The 23,767-nt window shown below is 40.7% G+C and overlaps 1 protein-coding gene across 1 annotated transcript; it reads right to left on the bottom strand.

Annotated features, from left to right (window-relative positions):
* Nucleotides 1-303: 303 nt before the first annotated feature.
* bax (BCL2-associated X protein) lies at nt 304-15,156 on the bottom strand. The gene is given in 6 exon segments (NM_203854.1): nt 304-2,436; nt 3,050-3,154; nt 3,253-3,388; nt 5,000-5,155; nt 5,526-5,574; nt 15,036-15,156. Coding segments are annotated over 6 exon segments (666 nt in total). The 5' UTR covers nt 15,154-15,156; the 3' UTR covers nt 304-2,334.
* Between the last annotated feature and the right edge of the window lie 8,611 nt (nt 15,157-23,767).

Consider the following 23,767-nt stretch of genomic DNA (forward strand, 5'->3'; position numbering starts at 1 on the left):
GATTGGTCTTAATGAACCTAAATGCTTGTTGGTGCATTTATATATTTATATTGATACCAGTTATTTATGAAGCAGTCTGTCCCTCCCTTAGTTAAGATCCTCTTTTAAAAGAAAAAAAGCTCACCAGGTTCAGGGAAGTTTTCTGCAGAGATGGTCAACACCATCTTTTAAAACGTTCCAACTATCAGTCTTAAAGGGATTGTTCACCATTGAGTTAACTTTTAGTATGACGTAGAGAGTAATATTCTGAGACAATTTGCAATTGGTCTTAAATTTTTTTTTTATTTGTAGTTTTTTTTTTTCTTTTCAGTTTTTGTTTGGCAGCTATCCAGTTTGGAGTTTGAGTTTCAACAGCTGGTTGAGAGGGTCCAAATTACCTTAGCAACCAGGGAGTGGTGAGTTATAGGAGAGGAATAGAAACTATGTTATATAAAGTAACAATAACAATAAAACTGTAGCCAGTTTTGGGCTGCCAGGGTCAGTCACACCCATTTGAAAGCCGCAAAGAGTTAGGAGGCAAATAATAGACCAATTGAAAAGGTGCTCAGAATTAGCCATTCTATAACATATTAAAAGTTAACTTAAATGTGAACCACCCCTAAAAGTTTTTATGCCGAAAGGTGTCTGAAAAGGTGCAATGAATTACATATATATAATATATATATAATATATAAAGTCATTTTTTTTAAATACATATTTAGATTCTTAGTGCTTTGTAATATATGCCTGCTACTTTCTTCTCTCCCTTGACCACTATACTCCCTAGTGCTCAGAGGGGCAGCAGTTCCAAAACAAATATGTAGCTATATGAGGGTTAACAGTTAAGCATCAGGGGGGCTGCCAATAAAATACACACAAAATTTGAACAGGATTGCGATCAAGGGAGAGAAAAAAAGCTGCAGAACGGATCGCTCTCCAAACAGGTCCAACATTTTTACCAGACATATATTACAAAGTTTTATCATTTAGTGCTAAGAATCTATATATTCATTTTAAAAATGACATCCCCTTTAAGTATGTTGGGTCTGGCTACTGTGTGCCGCTATTAGTGTAGTGGCAGAAACTAAATCACATCGCATCTGCGTTTCACTGCTGGATGGACAATAACCGTATCTGACGTGGAGGTGGTCCACCCCAAAGTCCCAGGCGCTATAAAGAAAGGAGTATTTCACATAAGAGGACAAAAGACCAGACCCAAAATACTCATCTGTACCCCTAGGGCCTTTCAGCCTTGCTGTGCATTTTTATGCCTCATTTCACTGTGCCCATGGGGCCTGTATCTTAAGGAAAGGACACTAATGAATGCAGAAAACTTGTCTGGATTTGTCGTTTTGTGATTTTGGCAAAATCAGCACTGGTGTCTCCTCCTTTGGATACAGACCCACAAGGCAGTGTGAAATCCTATAGTCAGACAAAAAAAAATGCAAGGTAACCCTGGTGCCGAGCCTAGAACTGCCCACAGCAAACTGGTATGAGGTATTCATGTTCTACTGAACTGGAAAGGCAAATGTGTGACTGGAAAAAAAAGCAGTTACCTACATATTAAGCAGTAAATTATTTCTGTTGTCTGAGTAAGCAGATAGTTCTAGTTAAACATCTCTGATCCAGACTTCTTACTAAAATCTTTTATATAAATCAGAATTTTAAGAGCATCAGTAAATGAAAACTGCCTAATATCTTGCTAGTGACTACTCTGCTCTCAAGGAACTCCATTAATGCAAAGTAATCACAGGCATGAGGGCTCCTAAAAGCAAGTAATTCCTCAGTGAGCTCTAAGTCCAATTCATTGAAACCTTAAAAAAATGTCCAAGGACCACCCCTGAAAAGTGCCGGTTGTGCGCGTGATTAACACACGATGCGATTTTCCCAGCCCTGAGAGAGAAAGTTTTTTGCTCTGTAAATAACGGAAATTGGAAACTTCAGGGTGCAAATTATGCAAAAAATGGACATTCCTCTTAGTTCTTGTCTGACTTCTAATAATCATCTGCAAGCAGGCGTGCTCCCACGCGCGGCTCTGCATTCCTCTATTACCCATGCACATTCTAAGGTTTTTGCCCCCACAAGGTAGGGGGGAGAGGGGAAGTTCAAGTATTATATCAAACAACAGTTTAAAAAGTCAAATTGTTAAAAAAAAAAAAGGCACAGGAAAAAAAAAAAAAAAATCAAACATGATCCCCAAATTAATTGTCTGAAGTTCTCAGCCCCAGGACGCTTGCAGTAATGTTCTCTTGGAGCCTGTTTAATGGAAGCACCAGTTTGTCAGCACAGAGGTGGATCCTAAATAGCCATGTACTTCCGGTATAAAAACAGGTATAAAAGCGCTGCGTCTAAATATTAGGACATCTTCCAGATGGCAATGGTGGCAGTGAGGACACCAGCTAAGAACACACCAACGGTTTGCCAAGTAGGGGTACCAAAGTAGGACAGCATGCCTTCCTATAGAATAGAGAGGGGAAAAAATAAAAAGCTGTTATTCCTAAATATTTCAAATAACAGAGAAAAGTCATCTAATCATCCACATGTCCAGTAAGGTCAACAAAAGCACACCGAAAGCTAAAGTCAGTGGAAGGTGCTAATTTTGTTAGGCATCCCTCTAATCTCCTATGTCCTACACTGGGTCAGCATACCTATTCTGTGGAAAAAATAGCCTGGGATAGATTTTAGCAAGAAGGACTATCTTCCCCATACTTCCCAGGCATTCCTTGCACTTATTCAGCTTTGATGTACGTACGATACAGTACTGGCCAGAAAAGATTGATTTTATGTATACGCCAAGTTTGAAAGGCAGATGGACTAGAGGAAGATAGTGGCAACCCTACTATAAACTACTCTGGGCCAGTGCATTTTTTCACAGCAGAAGAGCACTGGCTTTGGCTAAAAGGAAAATAATTTAATGCAGGGACCTAACAAATTGGCATCATCATTCACTCCCATTCACTAGCTTTCCTTGTCCTTTAAAGTGAAAATGAAGTTATTTTTTCCCAGCATTCCCTCACTATTTTTTTTCTTCTGGGCACAGCTTTCTGTCGATAACCAGATCCAAACTCACCCAGCCTCCTTGATCCCGTATCCACTGGACCACATATTCCCGCAGGTATTCCATGGTCCAGTTAATGATGGTGCGAATCATTTCAGGAACTTTTGTGCAAAGAGCCTAAAGACAAAACACAAAAATGAACATCCTTTAACATCAATTCTACTTTTTTTTTTTTTTTTTAAATCAAATATATTGATAAATGTTCCATGATTTACCTTTACAACAAGTTTACAGGCAAAGTAGAACAGAGCAACAACTCTTCCCCAGTTGAAGACCCCATCTGCAAACAGCTCCTTGGCTACATGAAAAAATACCTGCTTTGGCGAGTTGCACGGTACACACTCAATTCTCCTACACAGATAGGAGATAAAAAAAGACAGGCTGTCAATAAATGTTGATGAAAGACTTTATATATGGAGCAATTCAACAGAAATCCCAAGACCTTGAAAAAGGTTACCAAACAGTATAACCTTAGCCACAGGGCAACTGTGCAGCCACCAACCACAAGTACCGCCTGAACTATTCCCTTGGATTGAGTCTTTAAAGTAGTTTTTAGCTTGTGTATACATAATAATTTTAAAAACTTTAAGCTTTTTATGGCTAGTGTATGGCAATGAAACAAAGGATATATATTTACGTAGGAGAAATTGGTTTATAAAAATTGTACCCTTTTTACATGTGTCCTAGAGAAAATCTTTTTAAAGGAGAACTCCACCAAACACAACTTAAGCTTTTTGAAAAATAAACATAATTTCAAGCAACTTTGCAATATACATTAAAAAATATGCAGCCTTTTCATGATTTTTAATGTAATACTATAGTTTGGAACAGTTACCTAAACCTGGCCCCCTGTTGATCTGGCTGACTATTTTGAGACAAAAAAAAAAACAAAAAAAAAAACATTAACAGTAGTTGACTGTCCTCAGCCTGCATCCTCCAAATCCCACAATTCCCTGCATACGTTATGTCAATAAGGAAAGGAACATCACACTGCAATGCATTGTGGGTTATGTAGTTCCTACATGCTGTCTGTAAGCTGCAGAGAAGTTGTTACTATTTGTTACATCAATGTTTTAACACCTCCTCCCCTGCCAGGATTTCAAATGATGCAGAAAGAGAAGAGCTGTTTTGCAGCTGGATTTCAGCATATAAAAATGGTATTTATTCATACTTTATGTATTAAATGGCTGTAGTTGCCATTTAATGATTTTATGTTTCTATAACAGAATGGTCCAGAAAATGTGCTTGAAGAACATTATAATAATCCTGCAGTTAATGGGGGGAATGTCAAACAAGGCTAAATCCTGGTGTAGCCAACAATTAAGATAAAACAGATCTGGGCTGCTGTTTAAAAGTATCTCATGGTTGCTATGGATTACAAGACACTGTAGTAATTTTGAGCCTGTAATTCCCAGTTTCTTATCTTTTAAATTTTACATATGAGGACAAAAGTGTTTTAAGTCTAAGGCTTATGTCACACAGACACAGTGGGATGAGTATCTACTACTACTAACAGGTTTCGCAGATATAGGTTTCCATGAAAACAATCAGATCTATATGAGATTTGGGCAGTTCAGACCATTGCTGTAAGCCCTTAAAACTTATGTCCCACGGGGACATTTGAGCTAATGCAGGCTTGAGTCATGAAAATGCTGAAAAAAAAGTCCATAAACAGTAGGACCCCTGGGAAAATGTAAAATTAGGGAAATGCATTATATTGGTAGAACTGTAAAAAAATTATGTAAAATGCGGGAAAATATCAAATCAGGTCAAATGTCAAACTAAGGTTTCACAGTCGCCCCTCTCTCATCTTTGATGTCTGTTGGGTACAGGATATTATTGCAATGCCATCATACAACCTAAGGATATAAAATGTGGCTCCCCCAACTGCTACCACTCAACAGCAACACTGAGAAGATAATGTGTATGTCAGAGTAGGGGTAAGATTCAAGCAGCCAATACCTCTGCAGCTCTATGTTTGCATCCAGCTCGTCACCTATTTTCCTCAGACACTCACTAAGCCGCTTTATAGAAGGGTCACTATGTTGGGTGGAGCCTGGGAATAGCGCCCTCGCGCCAGCTACATCAGGGTTGTTTTGCAGCCGGTCAGAGATAAACCTGATAAGTAGAAAATAGGATAACATTAGTACAACATATTCTATTTACATCCAGTCTAAATAAGATATTGTTATAATATTGTACAGGAAAGACTTAATATCAAATTCCATTTAAAGGAGAAGGAAATGCTAATAAAGAGTTAATCTCAAGCTGCAGGCATATCTTCAGTTCTCTCAATAGTGCCCTTAAGTCTCCCCACATGTCTCCTGTTCAGATGATCAGAAGCCTCATAGGAAAAAAAAAAAATCGCTGAGCTCTGTAAAGAAAGTTCCCATAATGCCTCGCTCCTGCACCAAGACCAGTGTACATGCTCAGTTCAGTGTTTTCAGCTCAACTTTTGACTTACAGTATAAGAAAATCTAACACTCACCCATTAAGCAGAAGCTCTCCTGTTTCTAGGATCTGTTCTGTGGATACACCTGTAGGAGACAAAATATATATACATATATATCTCAATGCAATGCAGGATAGGGTACTACTTCTCAGATTAGCATGCTAGTTTTCACTTCTTGTTGTAAATACAAATCTTTTTAATTTTCAAGACTTTTTAGTCCAGTCCATCCCACCAGTGACACAAAGCTCTGGAAAGGGATGTCCCCCCCACAAATATTGAAAAATAAAAAATTGTATGGTGGGCTGATCCATTTGTTCAGCCCTACGGGAAACAAATCTGATCATGAAAACCAATCTGTGCTAGGTTCCAACCAAAGACCAATTAATATTTAGGCTGGAAGAAATCCAGTTGGCTGGAATTAAGAACCATGGCCAATGGGGAGATTAAGATCTCCCCTAAAATCCACTGGCAATAAAGTGAATCACCAGCGGGAAGGCTTACACGTCGCTTTTGTGTCATGCAAAGATTCCTCCTAATACAGTTGGTGAGATATCCTAACAAGTGTATTTCTCCCTGATATGGCCACCTAAGGTGGGCAATATCGGCCTGATTCAATTCACAACGACGGGGATACAGACTTTTGGGGCAATGACCAAATCAAACAGCCAATGCAGTCCTCAATCAGACTAGAAAATCAAACTTGCCCTATCAACATCTGGATGATTTTTGGTCAGATATTGACCGTGTAGCCCCCTCAGATGGTGCCATACACAGGCCTCCGTTGAATCGGGATCGGTCTAAAGGGGCCGAATCGGCCGCTTAAATCTGCCACATTTAGGCTGATGCACTATGGAGAGATTAATTGCCCACAATAAATCTAGTAGCACAAACAGCTAATCTCTCCATAATGCCTTTCCACCGGCAACAATGTGAATCGCTGGTGAAAAAGGCCTATGCATTGCTTTGTATGCCTTTTCACCTGCGATTCACTTTGTGGCACTTCGGAGAGATTAGTCACCAGCGGTAGCAGAGATTTATCACGGGCAGCTAATCTCCATGGGGCATTAGCCTTAGACTGCCAAAAGGCTGCTTATAACCTTAAAAGGCAATTATATCTGTTTACCTTTTTAATTTGTCTATTAGAGATATCAGATATAAGAGAGTTATTTTCCTTTCTCTGTTCCCCCACCAGTTTCTGTGAAAGAGCTACTGGCTAAGCAGCATCTGTCTAGCCTCAGTCCCTATAACCTCCTACATACCTCATACTGTGCTAAAATCCTTTAAATAGCAACGAGTAGGGGACGTGGCCTGACCAGTTAGGGGGCTCAGTCAACCATCATTTTGGATCATGGCCAGGTCAGTAATGGAATGATCCAAAGCAGAGACAACACAGAGGAAACAAGAAAAACTTCTCTTTTCTGCTGCAATATTTATTGACCACAATGCCCCAACACAAAATAACACATGAAGACTAACATGGACTCACACACCTAACAACACAGAGAACCCCTATTCCACCTGTATAAGTTTCCAAATTGAGCTGTATGACACAGATTCTAAATGGGATCTCAAACAGGAGGGCTGCGCTTGAAGTTTGTCCTGCTACCTGCAGCTGATGTCCTTAGCTCAAAATCACCAAACCAACCAGTCCCACGGGAGATATACTGACATGTTTACAGCTTTAAAGGAACAGTTCAGTGTAAAAATGAAACTGGGTAAAACAGACTGCGCAAAATGAAAAAAAAAAAAAAATCAATATAGTCAGGCAAAAATGTAATCGATTAAGGCTGGAGTGGGCAGAAGTCTAACATAATAGCCAGAACTCCACTTCCTCCACAGCTCTCTAAGCTGTTAGCAGTCAGTGGCTTGGGGGGTGGGGGCATATAAGACATAACTGTTCAGATAGTTTGCTTTCGAATCTGACCTGCCAGCTCACAAACTAAATGAACAGCTATGTCCCATGTGGCCCCCCCTAAAGTCACTGACTAACTAAGAGGTTAGAGACCCATAACATCCCTAGAGTTTTCTGATCTTGTTTATACATAAACTTGCTTTCAGGAAAAAAATAAAAAGCCAGTGTTATTGTCTGTCCTCCTTGACTGCTAGACAGGGACACATACAAAGGGTAAGTCGGAACACAGTGTTTTCTCAGCTTCCTGGTGTGAGTCACATTCCCATCTGCGTGTTTAGGTATCTCTCGCCAGTTTCCAAGACCACAGACTGGTACCTGAAACTCATGACATTATAAATGTCTAATAATAAATGGGGACAAAATAAACACGGGATTTAATAAATGTGAGCAATTCAACCCACAACATATCTGCATTTGGGGCTGAAAATGCAGTTAAGAGAAACACAAGGTAGCACCTAGACTGGTATTGTCTAATATGCTAAAGGATTTTGACCAGTGTGATTACGAGTCACTGGTAGTAAAAAACTATTTCTAATGGTGAATCACATTTAATGAATATGCTTCCAATTTAAAAAAGGCTATGTAATGGGAGCTTTAATCATTCTCCAAGGCTAAACCACTTTAAAGGAAGTCTTATTTTAGATATAGGAACTGCAGATACAAACTGAACAACCAGAAAGGAGGAATCCACTTGGTACAAAGCTCCTACACTGGCCAAGCACATACCACCCTGATAAGTGGACCTGGCAACAGAAAGATGGCCATGCTCTATGTAGAAAATCACAGAATTAGTGATTTTGTCCTCAGAATGATGGGATACCAAAGCACATCAGCCTGTGTAAGGGCACCTTTATTATTTTTATATTATTACTTATAGAATATTACAGAAGGTGATCTCCCTGAATATGCCCTGATAGATACATGAACTACATCTCACTCTAAAACCAAACATTATTACAGGTATGGGACCTATAATCCAGAATGCTCAGGACCTGGGTAAGGGATCTTTCTGTAATTTGGATCTCCATAACTTAAGCCTGCTAAAAATCATTTAAATATTGAATAAACCCAACAGGATTGTTTTGCTTCCAATCAGGATTAATTATATCTTAGTTGGGATCAAGTACAAGGTACTGTTTTATTATTACAGGGGAATAGTAAATAATTTTTAAAAATTAGAATTATTTGCTTATAATGGAGTCTATGGGAGATGGCCTTTACGTAATTTTGAACTTTCTGGATATTGGGTTTGTGGATAAGGGATCCTATACCTGTACTATAAAGGATGCATACACTACTCCTCTGGCAAGGCTTTCCAGTAGGCATTGAACTATTTTGAGCGTAGAAGCTCGAACAGAGCAGAATGGTAATAAACTTGTTGAAAGTTGCCAAGCTCTTCAGTATGACCCGTTCTATTGCCAATAGATTACATGGCTACATGCTGAATCAGCAATGGGCATGGCTTAAATAGCCCATTCCACTAATTAGAAGGTGTGACAATACTTTTTGGTCATATTGCGTATTGCATAATAATTTTACTTGGAAAATATATGTCCAAGAAGGCCAAAGAAACCCTGACAAACCTATTTTTTACTTATTTGTACATATAATTGCTATTAGAAGTAGTGTCTGCCGGTGCTTTTCTATTCTCTGCCCTGGGGGTTCGGGTAACACAAGGCAGCAAACTATGCGCCATAGAGGTGGAGCAGGCAATATATGATTGACAGCTCAGATTATTTTAATTATAATTACTTTAACTTTCCATTTAGCTCTTCCTATATATCATTTAGATGGCAAATGCCTAAGATTTTGGGGTGATACAAAGCCTGCTTTTATAACTGTGCCCACAAAATGGCACCGGCCTGCTTGCTGTGAATCCCAAGTAAAGTTTATTCTTCTCAACTAACATGAGAGAAAAGGATTTGGGATTATTTCTTAGGGTGACAGGTCCCCTTTAAGTTCACTATGATAGCCAAAGCATATTGTTAAAGACATTGTTGGCCCAGAATGTCCAAACTTTTCTTAGTTTGTAGGCCAACCTGAGTGATAATCTACCCAGTGGAACAGGCTAGAGGCCGGAGCCTGAAGCAGAGGTGGCACAGGGAACCTCACAAACAACTTGTGTTGTGTACAGACTGCTCAGCCAAAGATCACTAGCCAAGTGGCTTTCATACAAACAAACCTTAAAGGAACAGTAACACCAAAAAATTAAAGTGTTTTAAAGTAATTAAAATATAATGTACTGTTGCCCTGCACTGGTAAAACTGGTGTGTTTGCTACAGTACTACTATAGTTTATATAAATAAGCTGCTGTGTAGCCCCAGGGGCAGCCATTAAAGTTGGAAACAAGGTGAAAAGGCACAGCTTAAATAGCAGATAACAGATGACCTCTCTAGAATACAATAGTGTTTATCTGTTATCTGCTATGTGCCTGTGCCTTTTCTCCTTTGAATGGCTGCCCAGTGGCTACATAGCAGCTTATTTATATAAATTTCTGAGGCAAACACACCAGTTGTACCAGTGCAGGGCAGCAGTATATTTTATTCTTATTACTTTTATACACTTTAATTTTTTGGTGTTACTGTTCCTTTAAGTAAAAGGAGGGCTGATATTCTCCTCCCTTATTGTCTATATTTAGACATACCAAAAGGAAGTTGACAACATGTGGGCCAATATCTGACCAAATGACACATAAGTCTCATATTGTTTGATCTGGCTACTGACATGGAAGGCCAAAGAAAATCATTGATTTCTCTACCCTGTGCGTGCTTCCCTACCGGAACATGGAACATAATGTGCCATTGCCCTGCACTGGTAAAACTTGTAATCACAAATGTACTTTAGTTTATATAACCTGCTCTGTAAACATAGGGGCACCCATTTAATATAAAAACATAGCAGATAACCTCTGTAGAATACAAGGATGGTCCACAGAGCTTATCGGTTATCTGCTATTTAACCTGTGCCATTTAGCCCTTCATTTCAACGGCTGCCCACATGGCAGAGCATTTTATTTATATAAATTATAGCCTTTCTAAAGCAAATATGCAGCTTTTACCAGTGAACAGTAACACTACATTATATTTTAATTACTTTGAGAAATTTTATATTTGGTGTTACTGTTCCTTTAAAGGGGACCGGTCACCTTAAGAAATAATTCCAAATTGTTTTCTATTGTGTTTCTCAAGCAAAATAAACTTTACTTACACTGTATAAATTATTTTAATCTTATTTTCTTCAGCCTTAGAATTCACAATTGCAGCAAGCAGGCAGGCTCCATTTTGTGGACACTGTTATCAAAGCAGGCATTGCATCCTGCCAATATCTTGTTTCTGTGCCAGTATGGGGGACTTGGTGCCCATATCCATGCACTGGTTACACAGTTACATGGTGAGGAAGGAGGGGGAATGTGAGGAGTGCAGTGACATCTAAGAAGTTCTGAATTGAAAGTGAAAGTAACGTTAAGGCATAGAGGCGGGGCAGGCAATATATGATTGACAGCTGGGATTTTTAAATGCTTTTATTATGGGTATGGATGTGTTAATAAAAAAATGATTTGGGGTTTCTTGTTTAATTTGAAAAGGGCTTTTATTAAACAGATTTTTATGTCTGGGTGACAGGTCCACTTTAAGTAGCACTGACAATGCTTCAAATGAAAATTCCCTGTTCCCACCATAAACAGAGGTAGTGTAGTACTCCACTCTTCACTGATTGGGGTTAGGGATGCCACCTGTCCGGTTTTCAGAAAGGCTGTAAGGGTCAAAACCTCCTGCCGGTTTCCCTAAATAGGAAAACGGGCAGGACTCGGTAACATTGACGTGGTGATCGGTCATAGCCACGCAATTTCCTAGTCCCGCCTCCTCTGGTCCCCCATTAAATCACTCCCACCCCCTGCCGGCTTTCTTAGCAAGCAGAGGTGGCAACCCTAATTGGGGCATGTGTGAACTGTACTCCAAAGAAGCTAACTGAGCCCCTATAAATAAACTGAAATGCAGCAAAAAAAATTCAGCAGCATTAGAAAGCAGGGAAAAGTTAAATAAAATTCAAGCGCTCTGTACATTAGGCGTATTCACTGTTACTAGGCAAGGCACATATTTCAAATGAAAAAGAATTACTTCTGCATGTATGAAGAGGCTGTTTTCATTTTGCAAGTGTCATAAAATATAAAAGCACTGGCCGTACATGATGTGTTATTGTACGTATCATCTTTCTACTGCATTTCAAGACAATACAATGGCTTAAGGTGAAAAAACACATACAAAATCTTAGCACTATCGGGCTGAGCGCTGGTGTGTGCATTTAAACAACGGAAATACACAGTGTGTGAGTCATATACTGCCTCAGTAACGCTATAGCTGGCATTTGCACAATGACTGCCTGCTGGCTTCTTAATGTAAATACAAATCAGTAGCTGCCTCTGCAAGAGCACCAATATAACTGCACCAGCTTTACATTCAAGCCCTTGTGTTCCATATAACATAACTGTAGGCAAAACAAAACATCGACACTAGTAATGGAAAACAAGCTCGGCTTGATTCTACTGCTTACAGCAACAGGCTGGACATGCATAAAAAGGGGAACGAATTCAAGAGAATGAAACATAAAGCTGCCTACGTGTAAATCAAAGGTTACATGACATCTTGAGTATGGCGCATCTGACGGGTATAAAAACACAGGGAAACAGGAAGGCCCTGAATAAAGGTTAAACCTCTCAGGAGGGCTTGTCCAGAAATAGTACAAATCCCACTGATCAAAGCTGTGCGCACAAAAACCTTCTGCTTGCTACACGCACTTCAGTACAGGTATGGTACCTCTCATTCAGAATGCTTGGGACCTGGGGTTTTCTGGAATTGGGCCCTTTGGATCTCCATACTTAAAGGAACAGTAACACCAAAAAATGAAAGAGCTTTAAAGTAATAAAAATGTAATGCACTGTTGCCCTGCACTGGTACAACTGGTGTGTTTGCTACAGTAACACTACTATAATTTATATAATAAGCTGCTGTGTAGCCACGGGGGCAGCCATTCAAAGGAGAAAAGGCACAGGTTACATAGCAGATAACAGATAAGTTCTGTAGAATACAATAGTGTATTATCTGTTATCTGCTATGTGCCTGTGCCTTTTCTCCTTTGAATGGCTGCCTCCATGGCTACACAGCAGCTCATTTATATAAATTATAGTAGACTTTCTGAAGTAAACACACAACTTTTACCAGTACAGGGCAGCAGCACATTATATTTTAGTTACTTTTATACACTTTCATTTTTTGGTGTTACTGTTCCTTTAAGCCTTTGTTTGTCTCCAATAAGGATTAATTATTTCTTAGTTGGGATCAAGCACAAGGTTTTATTATTACAGATAAAAAGGAAATGTTTTAAAATTTTTAATTTTTTGCTTAAAACAGTCTATGGAAGATGGCCATCCCATAATTCAAAGCTTTCTAGATAAGGGGTTTTCAGATAAGAGATCCCATACTTGTCTGGACTCTTGCAATACTCTTGCACAATGGAATTACTACAAACGCAAGTGGTTTTGGTGCAATTTTCTTTGCCACCTATCAAGAGCAGGCATGCTGCCACTGTGACATTACTCTGTGATTTGGAACGTGACTCATGATATTGCATACAGAAAGTAAAGCTTCCTTTTGATATTGAACTGTCTATTTATATAGTGCCTACATAGTCTCACCAATAAATTAACTTTTAGTATGTAGAGCAGGTGTCCCCAACCTTTTATAAGTGTGAGCCACATTCAAATGGAAAAAGTTTTGGGGAGCAACACAAGCATCACAATAGTTCAGATGGTTATCAAATAAGAGCTATGATTGGCTATTTGGAAGCCTCTATGTGCACTTGCAGCCTAGATGAGGCTCTGTTTTTATACAACCAAAACTTGTCTCCCAGCCAGGAATTCAAAAATAAGCACCTGCTTTGAGGCCAATGAGAACAACATCCAAGGGGTTGGGGAGCAAAATGTTGCTTAAAACCCACTGGTTGGGGGATCACTGATGTAGAGAATGCTATTCTGAGACAATCTGCAACTAGCCTTTATTTTTTAATATTTGTGGGGGGATTTTTTAATTAAGCCTTTTGTTCAGCAGTTCGCCAGTTTGGAATTTGAGCAGCTATCTGGTTGCTAGGGTGCAGTTTCACCTAGCAGCCAGGCTGTGCTTTAAAGAGACAGAAATAGGAATAGAGAATGTCTAAAATATAAAGATAAGTATTAAAAAGTAGCAATAACAAAATTGTAGCCAACAGTTTTTGACTGCTGGCGTCAGTGACCCCCATTTGAAAGCTGGAAAGACTCATTAGTGGAATGCAAATAATTAAAAACTATTTAAAAAAATGAAGACCAATTGAAAAGTTGCTAAGAATAGGCCATACTATAACATACTAAAAGTTAGTCTGAAGGTGAACCATCACGTTAACATCAGTGGAGCGGACAGTCCAAGTCCCTATTGAAGTCACACACAGTACAGCAAATTTTGTTAGGGGCCAATCACCTACCTGTATGTTTTTTGGAGGGTAAGTGTAAACTAGAGCAAACCAAGGCAGGCCAAGGGGAGAGCATACAAACTTCTTGCAGATAGTGGCCTGACAAATCAATTTTTAGGACCCAAGAGTAACAGGGAACTGTGCCACAGGGCTACCCATCAGAAAGACCATATATTCAGGCAGAATTGCAGGACAAGCTGCTGCATTGGTGTTCTCATGAGATACTCACAGGGGCAACAGAGAGATTTGGGGTGTTTTGATGCTAAGTTTAAGCAAAACTGCCCAAAATAGCTTTAATTGGCATTAGGGTAAAAACACACAGAGATACTAGTAGCAGCTACTTGTCGTGGCTACTAAAACAGACAATGCTGATCATTTACTGATAACTGTCTCTATGTGTGTATTAGTAGAGGCAATTCTCAGTATTGTCTATGGCAGAGGATTTTCTGGCATTTAGTAGCCACGACAAGTAGCTTCACATAGAGAAAGCCTATGGAATGTGTCACTGGCCATAAAGAAAGCCAAGCAATCACACACCAACATACCACATGGTAGTTTTCATTTGGACCCTAATGCCACTTTAACCATATATGTCCCCCCCAAAGGGAGATCTGAGTATGATTAGTGAGTGGATGTAAAACTAGCTGGGTTGCTGCCCTTGCTACAGAGGCAAGGATGCCCTCATATTAAATGATCATAATATCCAGAGATTAAAGCAGTAAGAGATCAGGTCATTTTGCCTGTCAACTATTTAGTAGAGACTCACAACCAAGAGCATTGTAAATGCAGAGAACTACAACTCCCAGCATCCCACCCTAGCCAAAGGTGCAGAGCGCTGTAGTTCAGCATCATTTCGGGGGTTACATGCTGCCCATGATTCACATATAACAGTAGCACTACAAACATTTGAGTAAGTGGGTAAAGCCTTTACTTGTTGCTTTACAATACCCAGCATTCCCCCTGCGCCGGCCAATGATGGAAGTTGTGCAGCAAAGTTGGGGGCTCGGATACAAGATTGATTCCACTATAAGAAATGAATAAAGACGTCAGAGCTGCGTGTAACGTCGGTGTTGGAAGCCCCCACCCCATCCCGGGGCAGCCTCCGTCCCAATTACCGCCATTCCGCTTGACCTACTCACCTGTTCCGCTACGGTCCCCTGCAGCACCAAGGCTCGGCCCCCCGGCGGCACCGCCTTCCCCCTGGTTTTTCTCTTTATCCTCCCCTGGGTAATCTCCACCGGCTCCGTGTGTCGCCATTCCCGCTGAATGAAGTGCGAATGCAACACAGCTACAGCTAACACGCCAATTGCTCACTACCGCCAATAGCAGCGTTCCGTAGAACTGCCCCTATCCCAGGTTAAACGCAACTTCCGCTCATCCAGCCTTTCCGCCATGCTAACTACTGGCAGTTCCTGCCCATTCTATAGTTTATTGCGTTGCACTCAATTTGAGTTACCGAGTAAGCGACTATAGCTGGACTCAAAGCTGACTCTCATTAATGTCTCGGTAGGTAGTTTAGATAGATCTCAAGTTAGCGTATTAAAATATTTACGAACAAATTCTAATAAACACTACCGCTTCCTATATTAATACAGCGCAAGCATATAATAATCCAGCAGCGTTTACAGAGCCTGGGGCGTGTCCAAAGATCATCCAGATTTAGGTTTAGGAGCTAACTCTCTGCTCTCTGTGGCACCTAGGGAAGCGCCCATATAGGCTACAACTGATCCAAGTGAGTTGGCTGGCAAATGTGCGACATCAGCTAGAACTGGCACTTTTCAGCCCCAAAATGGTTACTTAAGCTTATTTATCACAGGTTTCCCATTCTAATGATTGAAAAGTGGCAGTGGCACTGTCCCATGTTTCTGCCCAGTAACACTGGCTAATAGCCATAACAATTGTATGAGCGACCCACAACCTAACTCTTACATTCAAGGTCACCTCGTTTTCTGGTAAAGAAAAAAAAAAAGTATAAACAAATAATGAATGGCATCTTAAAGCAGTTCCTCTGGCATTTGCCAACATCTACAGGCTGGAAAATCAAAATAGAAACAGGCAGGCACTCCGGATTTTTTCAAAGAGTGGAAAAAGGCAGCCAAAAAAAGAAGTTTACATTAAAAAAGTATAAATTTTATTTGATCCATATGTAAAAACAAGAAGCCTTACGCGTTTCAAACCATGAGGTACTTAATCACAGCCTATGATTAAGTACCTCATGGTACGAAACGCGTAAGGCTTCTTGTTTTTACATATGGATCAAATAAAATTTATGCTTTTTTAATGTAAACTTCTTTTTTTGGCTGCCTTTTTCCACTCTTTGAAAAAATCCGGAGTGCCTGCCTGTTTCTATTTTGATTTTCCTATAGTGGCTCCCTATGCTGAAAGGTCTGGGGCATGAGCACCTTGACTCACTGTAACTGTGGGTAAGAGATATTTGTACATTTAACAACGTGTGATCATCCCTCTATTGTTTTTGGATAACATCTACAGGTTGCCACTTGCCAGTCCTGGCCTGCCTGCCAGTGTTTTAACCAACTTTATCATTATGGTAATTAAAAATTGAACTTTTATGTGTTTTGAGGCTTCCTAGTGTTTTAGGTCCAGTAGCACTAATTAGGAGCAGTCGGAATACAGAGTGGAGCACAGTGGCAAAAGCCACTCCTGGTAACTTTAAGAGCCGAATTTCTGGTTTTAAAACTGGAAATTCAACTCTGTTAGTGCAGAGAGCACAATTGCACTCTCTGCCCTAGTGATTGAGGGTGGTCGACATCACCCTTTGTGGCCCCCGCCCAACCTCCTGGAGGCAGCTGGTGGGTGGGGCCATTCCCCTTATTAAACTAAAGGTGGCCATACACGCTGAGATCCACTAGCTTGGCGAGGTCAATGCGGTCCTCGATCTGACTAAATTTTGCCAATTTGAGGCCAGATATCAGTTGGGCAGTCCCGTCACTAGTGCCCATACACGGCTGAAAAGCTGCCAAGTTGGTCTAAGGGACCGATATTGGCCCGTGTATGGCCACTTTAACCTAGAAGACAAGGGGGACAAATGAAAAGTTGGACAAGATTTTGCAGGCCTTGTGTGATAAGGATTCCCTAGAAATGTAACCCACTCCTGCAAACCAGGTGTAAATAAAGTATACCTTTAAAAAAATGCAGTGAAGGGCTGGACCTTCTTAGGCCCACCAGAGAAGATAAAATCTGGGGCGCACCCACAAACAAATGTAGACAGTGCTAAGGGTCAGGAAATACTGGGCTTACAGTGCTCCTATCCACTTTCACACTCTGTGTGTAGCTGCACTGACAGCGTTGGCCAGAGTGCAACTACAAGAAGCGGGGATTAGCCCAAAAACCGCCAAAATGCATGTTTTGCCCCTCGCCCTAAGGGTCTATGTTAGATATAAGGAATGGGGGAGGAAAATCACCCAAGGCTGTACTCTATTAGGGAGGCAGGGCCTACTGGGAAATTATCTAGCACTCTGGAAGGCCAGTTCAACACTGAAAAAATTGCTAGAAATGAAGGATCAGTTTTTCTTCTATGGCCACTTGCCAAACAATGCAGGATGTTTCCTCTTTGGGAGTGAGCTGAATAAATTAGAGGGACCAGCGGCCACTGAAATGGCCAGTCAGTAAACTAGCAATGAGGCTCAACATTGATAAATACAATAGAATCAATACTAGCTATACACGCAAATGAGTTGGTGGCGTCCTTAACTGAGAAGAATTTGGTGGCTACTGTGGATAACCCTGCAAATCTAAGCAGTGTCAGTCAGTATTAGCCAAAGCTAATAAAGCAAGCACGTGTATGTGCTGAGTGCTTAACCTCTAGGCAAATATATAGAAGTATATAGCGGAGGGTCCCACAGGGCTGGGTTAAAGGAAATACACCTGGACAGGAAGTGACATGCAGAAACAAGGAGGAAAAGAGAAAGTTGTTTGTGGGCTCAGGGTGGGCGTGAGAGTGAAATACACTTGCACTAATGTGTGGTCAGTAAGAAATATGCAATATAGTGAGATACTGCAGTGTTTCATTTTACACACTACCTAACACATTGAGAGGGCTAAAACATTACTTTAAAAGAGTGTCACTCTGTTATGAAAAGTCACATAAAATTTAACCATTTCTGGCATTGCTGACTTGCAACTCCCTGCATAATCAAAACAGCCACAGAACTTGAAACCGCATGTGTGTGCCTATAACTGGAAATTACCGGCCAAGGCGCTTTTATATTTGCACTTGTATGTGCAGTGGATGTTTTCAAGATGGAGACTGCAGCTAGCCATACCAACTGTATTAACCCATACTTGTATATAATTTGTATATTTGATGTATACACCCTCATATTGTATCAGCATTGGACTGGGGCATCAGGGGCCCTCCCCTCAGAGGCTGCAATAACAAGGGTCCTCCTCCCAACGACCGCTCCCCACCTGCACCTTCCTCCTATTTAATTTTGATGGCGCACAGGCCTAGGGCAGCCGTCCCACCGCAACAAAATTTTGACATTTTGCTCCCATACAGAGCAATGGGGACTTCTCCCCACTGCTCCGTATGGGAGTTTAAATGCCCACCCATGCGCGCTTGCAGCAGGAAAGATGTTTGAATTCCAGCGCTGATAGTACAGCACCGGCTTGGGTTAGCAGGGCCTACCAGATTTTCTCCTGGTGTCCCGATGGCCTAGTCCGACCCTGTAAAGCAGTGATCCCCAACCAGTGGCTCGTGAGCAACATGTTGCAAACTAACCCCTTGTATGTTGCTCCCTGTGGCCTCAAAGTAGGTGCTTATTTTTTAATTCCTGACTTGGGGGCAAGTTTTGGTTCCTTAAAAATCAGATGTACTGCCAAACAGAGTCTCCTGTAGGCGGTCAGTCCATATAGATGCTACCATATAACTAATTATAGCCCTTATTTGGCACCCTTAGAACTTTTTTTATGCTTGTAGATTGTAAGCTCTTTTGGGCAGGGCTCTCTTCACCTCCTGTATCGGTTATTGATTGCTTTATATGTTACTCTGTATGTCCCATGTATGGAACCCACTTATTGTACAGCGCTGCGGAATATGTTGGCGCTTTATAAATAAATGTTAATGTAATGTAATGCTTGTGTTGCTCCCCAACACTTCTATCATTTGAATGTTGCTCACAGGTATAAAGGTTGGCCCCCCCTGCAGTAAAGCATTGTGAAATATGCTGGTACTTAAACACAAGTTAATAATAATAATAATGGATAGTTAAAATGTGCGATATGCAGTGTTTTTTATGTGAATCCTATTATTGTGCAAGTCCTATGACTCACTGTTACCCACATTTTAGTCATAATTATACAAATACAAAGGCACTGCACCTGGGCTCTATACAGTTTATTCCTATACCTGCCCTCAGGGCCACAACTTGGCTTGGTAGTTTTATGGCATGTGGTTCATAACACAGAATGTTTAGTTAAAGGAGAACTAAAGCATGAAGTTGTGAAGTTGCTTTGATCATGATTTTAGCAAGGTCAAATATTTAAATATCACAAAGAAAACATACAGCCAAAGTATTTTTGCCATAAAAGCATTTATTATTATGAAAATAAATCTTCTTTAGTCTGCTCATGTTTTGTCAACAGCCTACATTACAGTCATTTAGTAACCTGCATTTATAATATTGCAATATAGTTGCAATATATTTCCCCCCGAAATGGTTTTTTTCCATAGACTTACATGCACCAGCACCTTATTGTACCAGCTCAGTTGATCAGCAGCCCTATAACAGTAATGTTCCATGTTTTAAAAGTTTTCGCACAGCAGCTTGCAATCTTGGATGTTGTTAGGGCATCTTTTGAAAGCCAGTGGCACTGCACATGCTCATTGTGTTCTGAAAACCCGTTATCCAGAAAGCTCCAAATTCCTTTTTATCACATAATTCATTTATTTCATTTTATAATTCATTATATATCTAATATAAAAAATAACCTAGTTAAGACATGATTAATCCTTATTGAAATCAAACAATCCTATTGGGTTATTTGATGTTTAAATTAATTTTCAGCAGACTTAAAGATAAAGGAAAGTCTAATTTACTGGGGGTGCCAGATGTTAGGCACCCTCCCAGTCAATGTAATAGCATACCTGATAATGATAAACGATCTTAATGCCTAACATTTTGGCTTTTTAAACTTTCCTTTAATGTAAGGTAAACCACATTACAGAAAGACCAATTATCCAGAAAGCCCCTGCTCCTGAGCATTCTGGATACCAGGTCCCATATCTGTACCACATGTAACTAAAAGGTCTAGCCTCAGATGAAGAATATTAGCATTGTCACTAAAGTTTCACAACTCAACAACTATTTTAGTGCCTTCGGCTATATTTATGGGCTGATTTACTAAGACACGATTTCGAATCCGAATTGGAAAAATTCCGATTGGAAACGAACATTTTGCGACTTTTTCGTATTTTTTGCGATTTTTTCAACGTCTTTACGATTTTTGCGTAAAAACGCGAGTTTTTCGGCGTCTTTACGATTTTTGCGTAAAAACGCGAGTTTTTCGGCATCTTTACGAAAGTTGCGCAAAGTCGCAATTTTTTCGTAGCGTTAACACTTGCGCGCAAAGTCGCGCCTTTTTCGTAGCGTTAAAACTTAAAAGGCGCGACGTTTCGCGCAAGTTTTAACGCTACGAAAAAAATCGCGACTTTACGCAAAAATCGTAAAGACGCCGAAAAAAATCGCAAAATTACCGATCATTACGAAAAAAACGCAATCGGACGCATTCGGCCTGTTCGTGGGTTAGTAAATGTGCCCCTTAGTGTTTCTAAAGTTTTTTGATTTTTTTTTTTTTTTAAAAACTTCCTTTCTCTGTTATCTTTCTTCCCTATTCATAACATTGGCAGCAAAGATTACTTACTGACCAGGTGGCAAAAATAGCTGCACATGCCTTCCCTCGGTTTGCATTCAGTTTGGCCCGTGACTCATCAAAGCCACTGAATAACAAAGTGCTGAGATCATGGTTCTGTATCCCCGTAGCACGCTAGACAATGGTTACATGTTTTGTTTTCTCATTGATAAACAGGAAAAACATACTGCATATCCGTCATAACAAGTGAGCTGACTCCTTGGGCTATCAAACACACACACAAACACACTATACATTTTTGGCAGGTATGTAAATAGTGTATTATTTTTCCACCCTGGTGTTAAACATCTACAGACACACCACACACTTCTGCCCTTGTCCCTCTTTACATTTTTCAAATGTTGGGAGGTATGGCAAAGTCATCAATTAATAATAACTGTTTTCTTCTAGTCTAAGCCTGTATGCAATAACTAGGTGCCAAGTTTGTAGGAAATCAATTTACTGGCACAGCCAGGGCCACATTAAGACACCAGTGGGCCCAGGGCAAAGATCCCATTGGTAATTAATTCCTTATAGGACTACCTTCAAACAGAGGAACTTGAATACAATATGGGAGGAAATAACAGAAACAAGTCTGTGCTTAGTGAAATAGACATGAGGTCAAGTTACCAGCCTGTACTAACTGGGAAAAATGTGATCACAAATGACAGCGTTTTATTTAGTATATTTTTTAGGAACATATTTTCTTACTGAAACAATAACTTTGAGCTCTTCCAGTTGATTACAATGAGGCAGACCATTTTGGAGGGGATGCTTCAGTCAAAGATTATAGCAGACAAATGGTCTGATGGTAGGCCCCAAGTCCTGGTAGGCTCTGGGCAATTGCCCCTTTTGCCCATTTATTAAAACGGCCCTGGGCAGAGCCCATAAAGAAGTCGATCCCACATGGATTTCTGGTGGACTGCGATGAAGCCGGAGATGCGGAAGTGCTGTGTGAATGAGTACGTACGCTGCGTCACGTACGTACGCATTCACGCCCCACTTCCGCATTCCCAGGCAGAGATATGGGCAGGATATATGTGGGACTGTCCTTATAAGGGCTGTGACACATGGGGAGATTAGCCGCCACGTGACAAATCTCCCTTGTCGTAGGTAACTAATCTCCCAAAAATGCCATCCCACCGGCTAGAATGTAAATCGCTGGTGGGATGGCATACGCGGCGGCACGATTTGCCGATGTTTCCTCTCAAGGCAACTTCCGCAAATCGCGGTGCGACGTATGCCATCCCACCGGCGATTTACATTCTAGCTGGTGGGATGGCATTTTGGGGAGATTTTTTCCCTGCGACAAGGGAGGTCTCCCAGTGTGTCACAGCCCTTAGTGGGAATCCAGCAGGAGAGGGTCAGGGAAGGGAGGGATTTATAAGGTATTACAAATTTATTGGCAATTCCAGCCCTAGCTGAATATTTCTGAAGCAGAAGTGATAATTAGCAATGAGCCCTTAGAAAATCCAGAATATTGTTTGTAAATGACCTTCAGGTTGTAACTCGCCCACACACAAAACGGTGCTTTTATGCCTCACTCACTTTTTACTATTTTAAAATGGTTTACTGCATTCTATAAAGATTAGGCGGGGAAAGGAGGTCAAAGAATCAACAAGCAAATCATTTCAGCACTGAATAAGGAGTATAAAAGCAAAATAAGAGAGGGTTCCCTCCAGAATTCCCAGTGTTTAGGTGGGGAGGGTCACATGGCCAGGATATCACATGACACAGTGAACTCACATCACTGTGGGAGGTGCCAGTGCGACATATTATCTCTGTAGGCCAAAGTGAAGGCAATAAACTGTAGTTTTGCCGCTGCCATTTTGCGGTAACCCCACAGCACACCGCGCTTAAACAATTCCTTGTTCAGTATGTTTCTCAGCTCAGGACTAACACGCGTTTTATAATATAGGTAGGTCAAGTTCCACAGCACCTTACAGAGATTATACATCATTCATGCCAGTCCCTGCCCAGTGGAGCTTACATTCTAAAGTCCCTATCACAATTACACATGCTGTGGTCAGTTCTATCAGGAGTCAGTTATTCTTACTGCGCCAAGACGAAATCTTCACTATTTTCTGCCTATGATAGCACACCACGCTTCGTTATTTATCAACAATGCTGCAACCTTACCATTTTGTCTGTAAGGGAACTTCACTCGCCAACCTCGTCTCAAATACGGATAGCAGCTCGTCGTATCCCAAATAACAGAAATGCCTAAGTAGGGCAAGTTTCTATCTCCAACGTACAACAGCTGGGGGACTAAAATAATGGCAGGGGAATTTTCACTCCTGTGCCAATCATTTATTTATTCGTAGGTGGTTTTTAGTTTATTCAATTGCAAACTACCTTTTTTATTGCAAACTGTTATGGTCGTGCAGAACCATATTTGTCTGATGTCAAATTTTTGATATCGTGCAAGTGCCCACTGTCCCTGACAAGTAATTTTCTATATATATAGGAGGTATCTGGGCAAAGTTTCTGGGAGGGGGTCTATGTGTGTGCGGATGCTCCTCGTAGGCGGCATTTGGGCGCTCCTAACTGTATGGAATGTGTGGGTGGGAAATACTTCCTCTGAGGCAGGAACACGTGGTGGGAAAATGTTCCTTACAGGCAGTCATGTATGTGCTAAAGGGCCCTCAAAAGCTAAAGATTATGCATAAGTAAAACATTCTTGGCCATGTGCCTTGCAAGGCCAATAGTACAGCTAATACAGGTGTTCCTTGTGTTCCCCGGTATTATTTCCATGTGTCCATTATTTCCATGTGTAACTGACATTCAGAGTAAAAGCATGTCATGGTCTTGGCCACGTGCAATCCCTCTGAATTGTGGGCACAAATCCCAAAGCAAAAGGTACAAGGTGCAAAGAGCAGAAAACATGGTACCTTCCTACACACATAGGGTTGCCACCTTGCCAGTATTTTACTTACCTAACCTGTAAAATACGAGCCAAAGCCAGGGCTGGTATTGCAAGTAACTGGCAATATATTGTCAG

This window comes from Xenopus tropicalis, chromosome 7, assembly GCF_000004195.4.
Source record: "Xenopus tropicalis strain Nigerian chromosome 7, UCB_Xtro_10.0, whole genome shotgun sequence".
NCBI classification, from domain to species: domain Eukaryota; kingdom Metazoa; phylum Chordata; class Amphibia; order Anura; family Pipidae; genus Xenopus; species Xenopus tropicalis.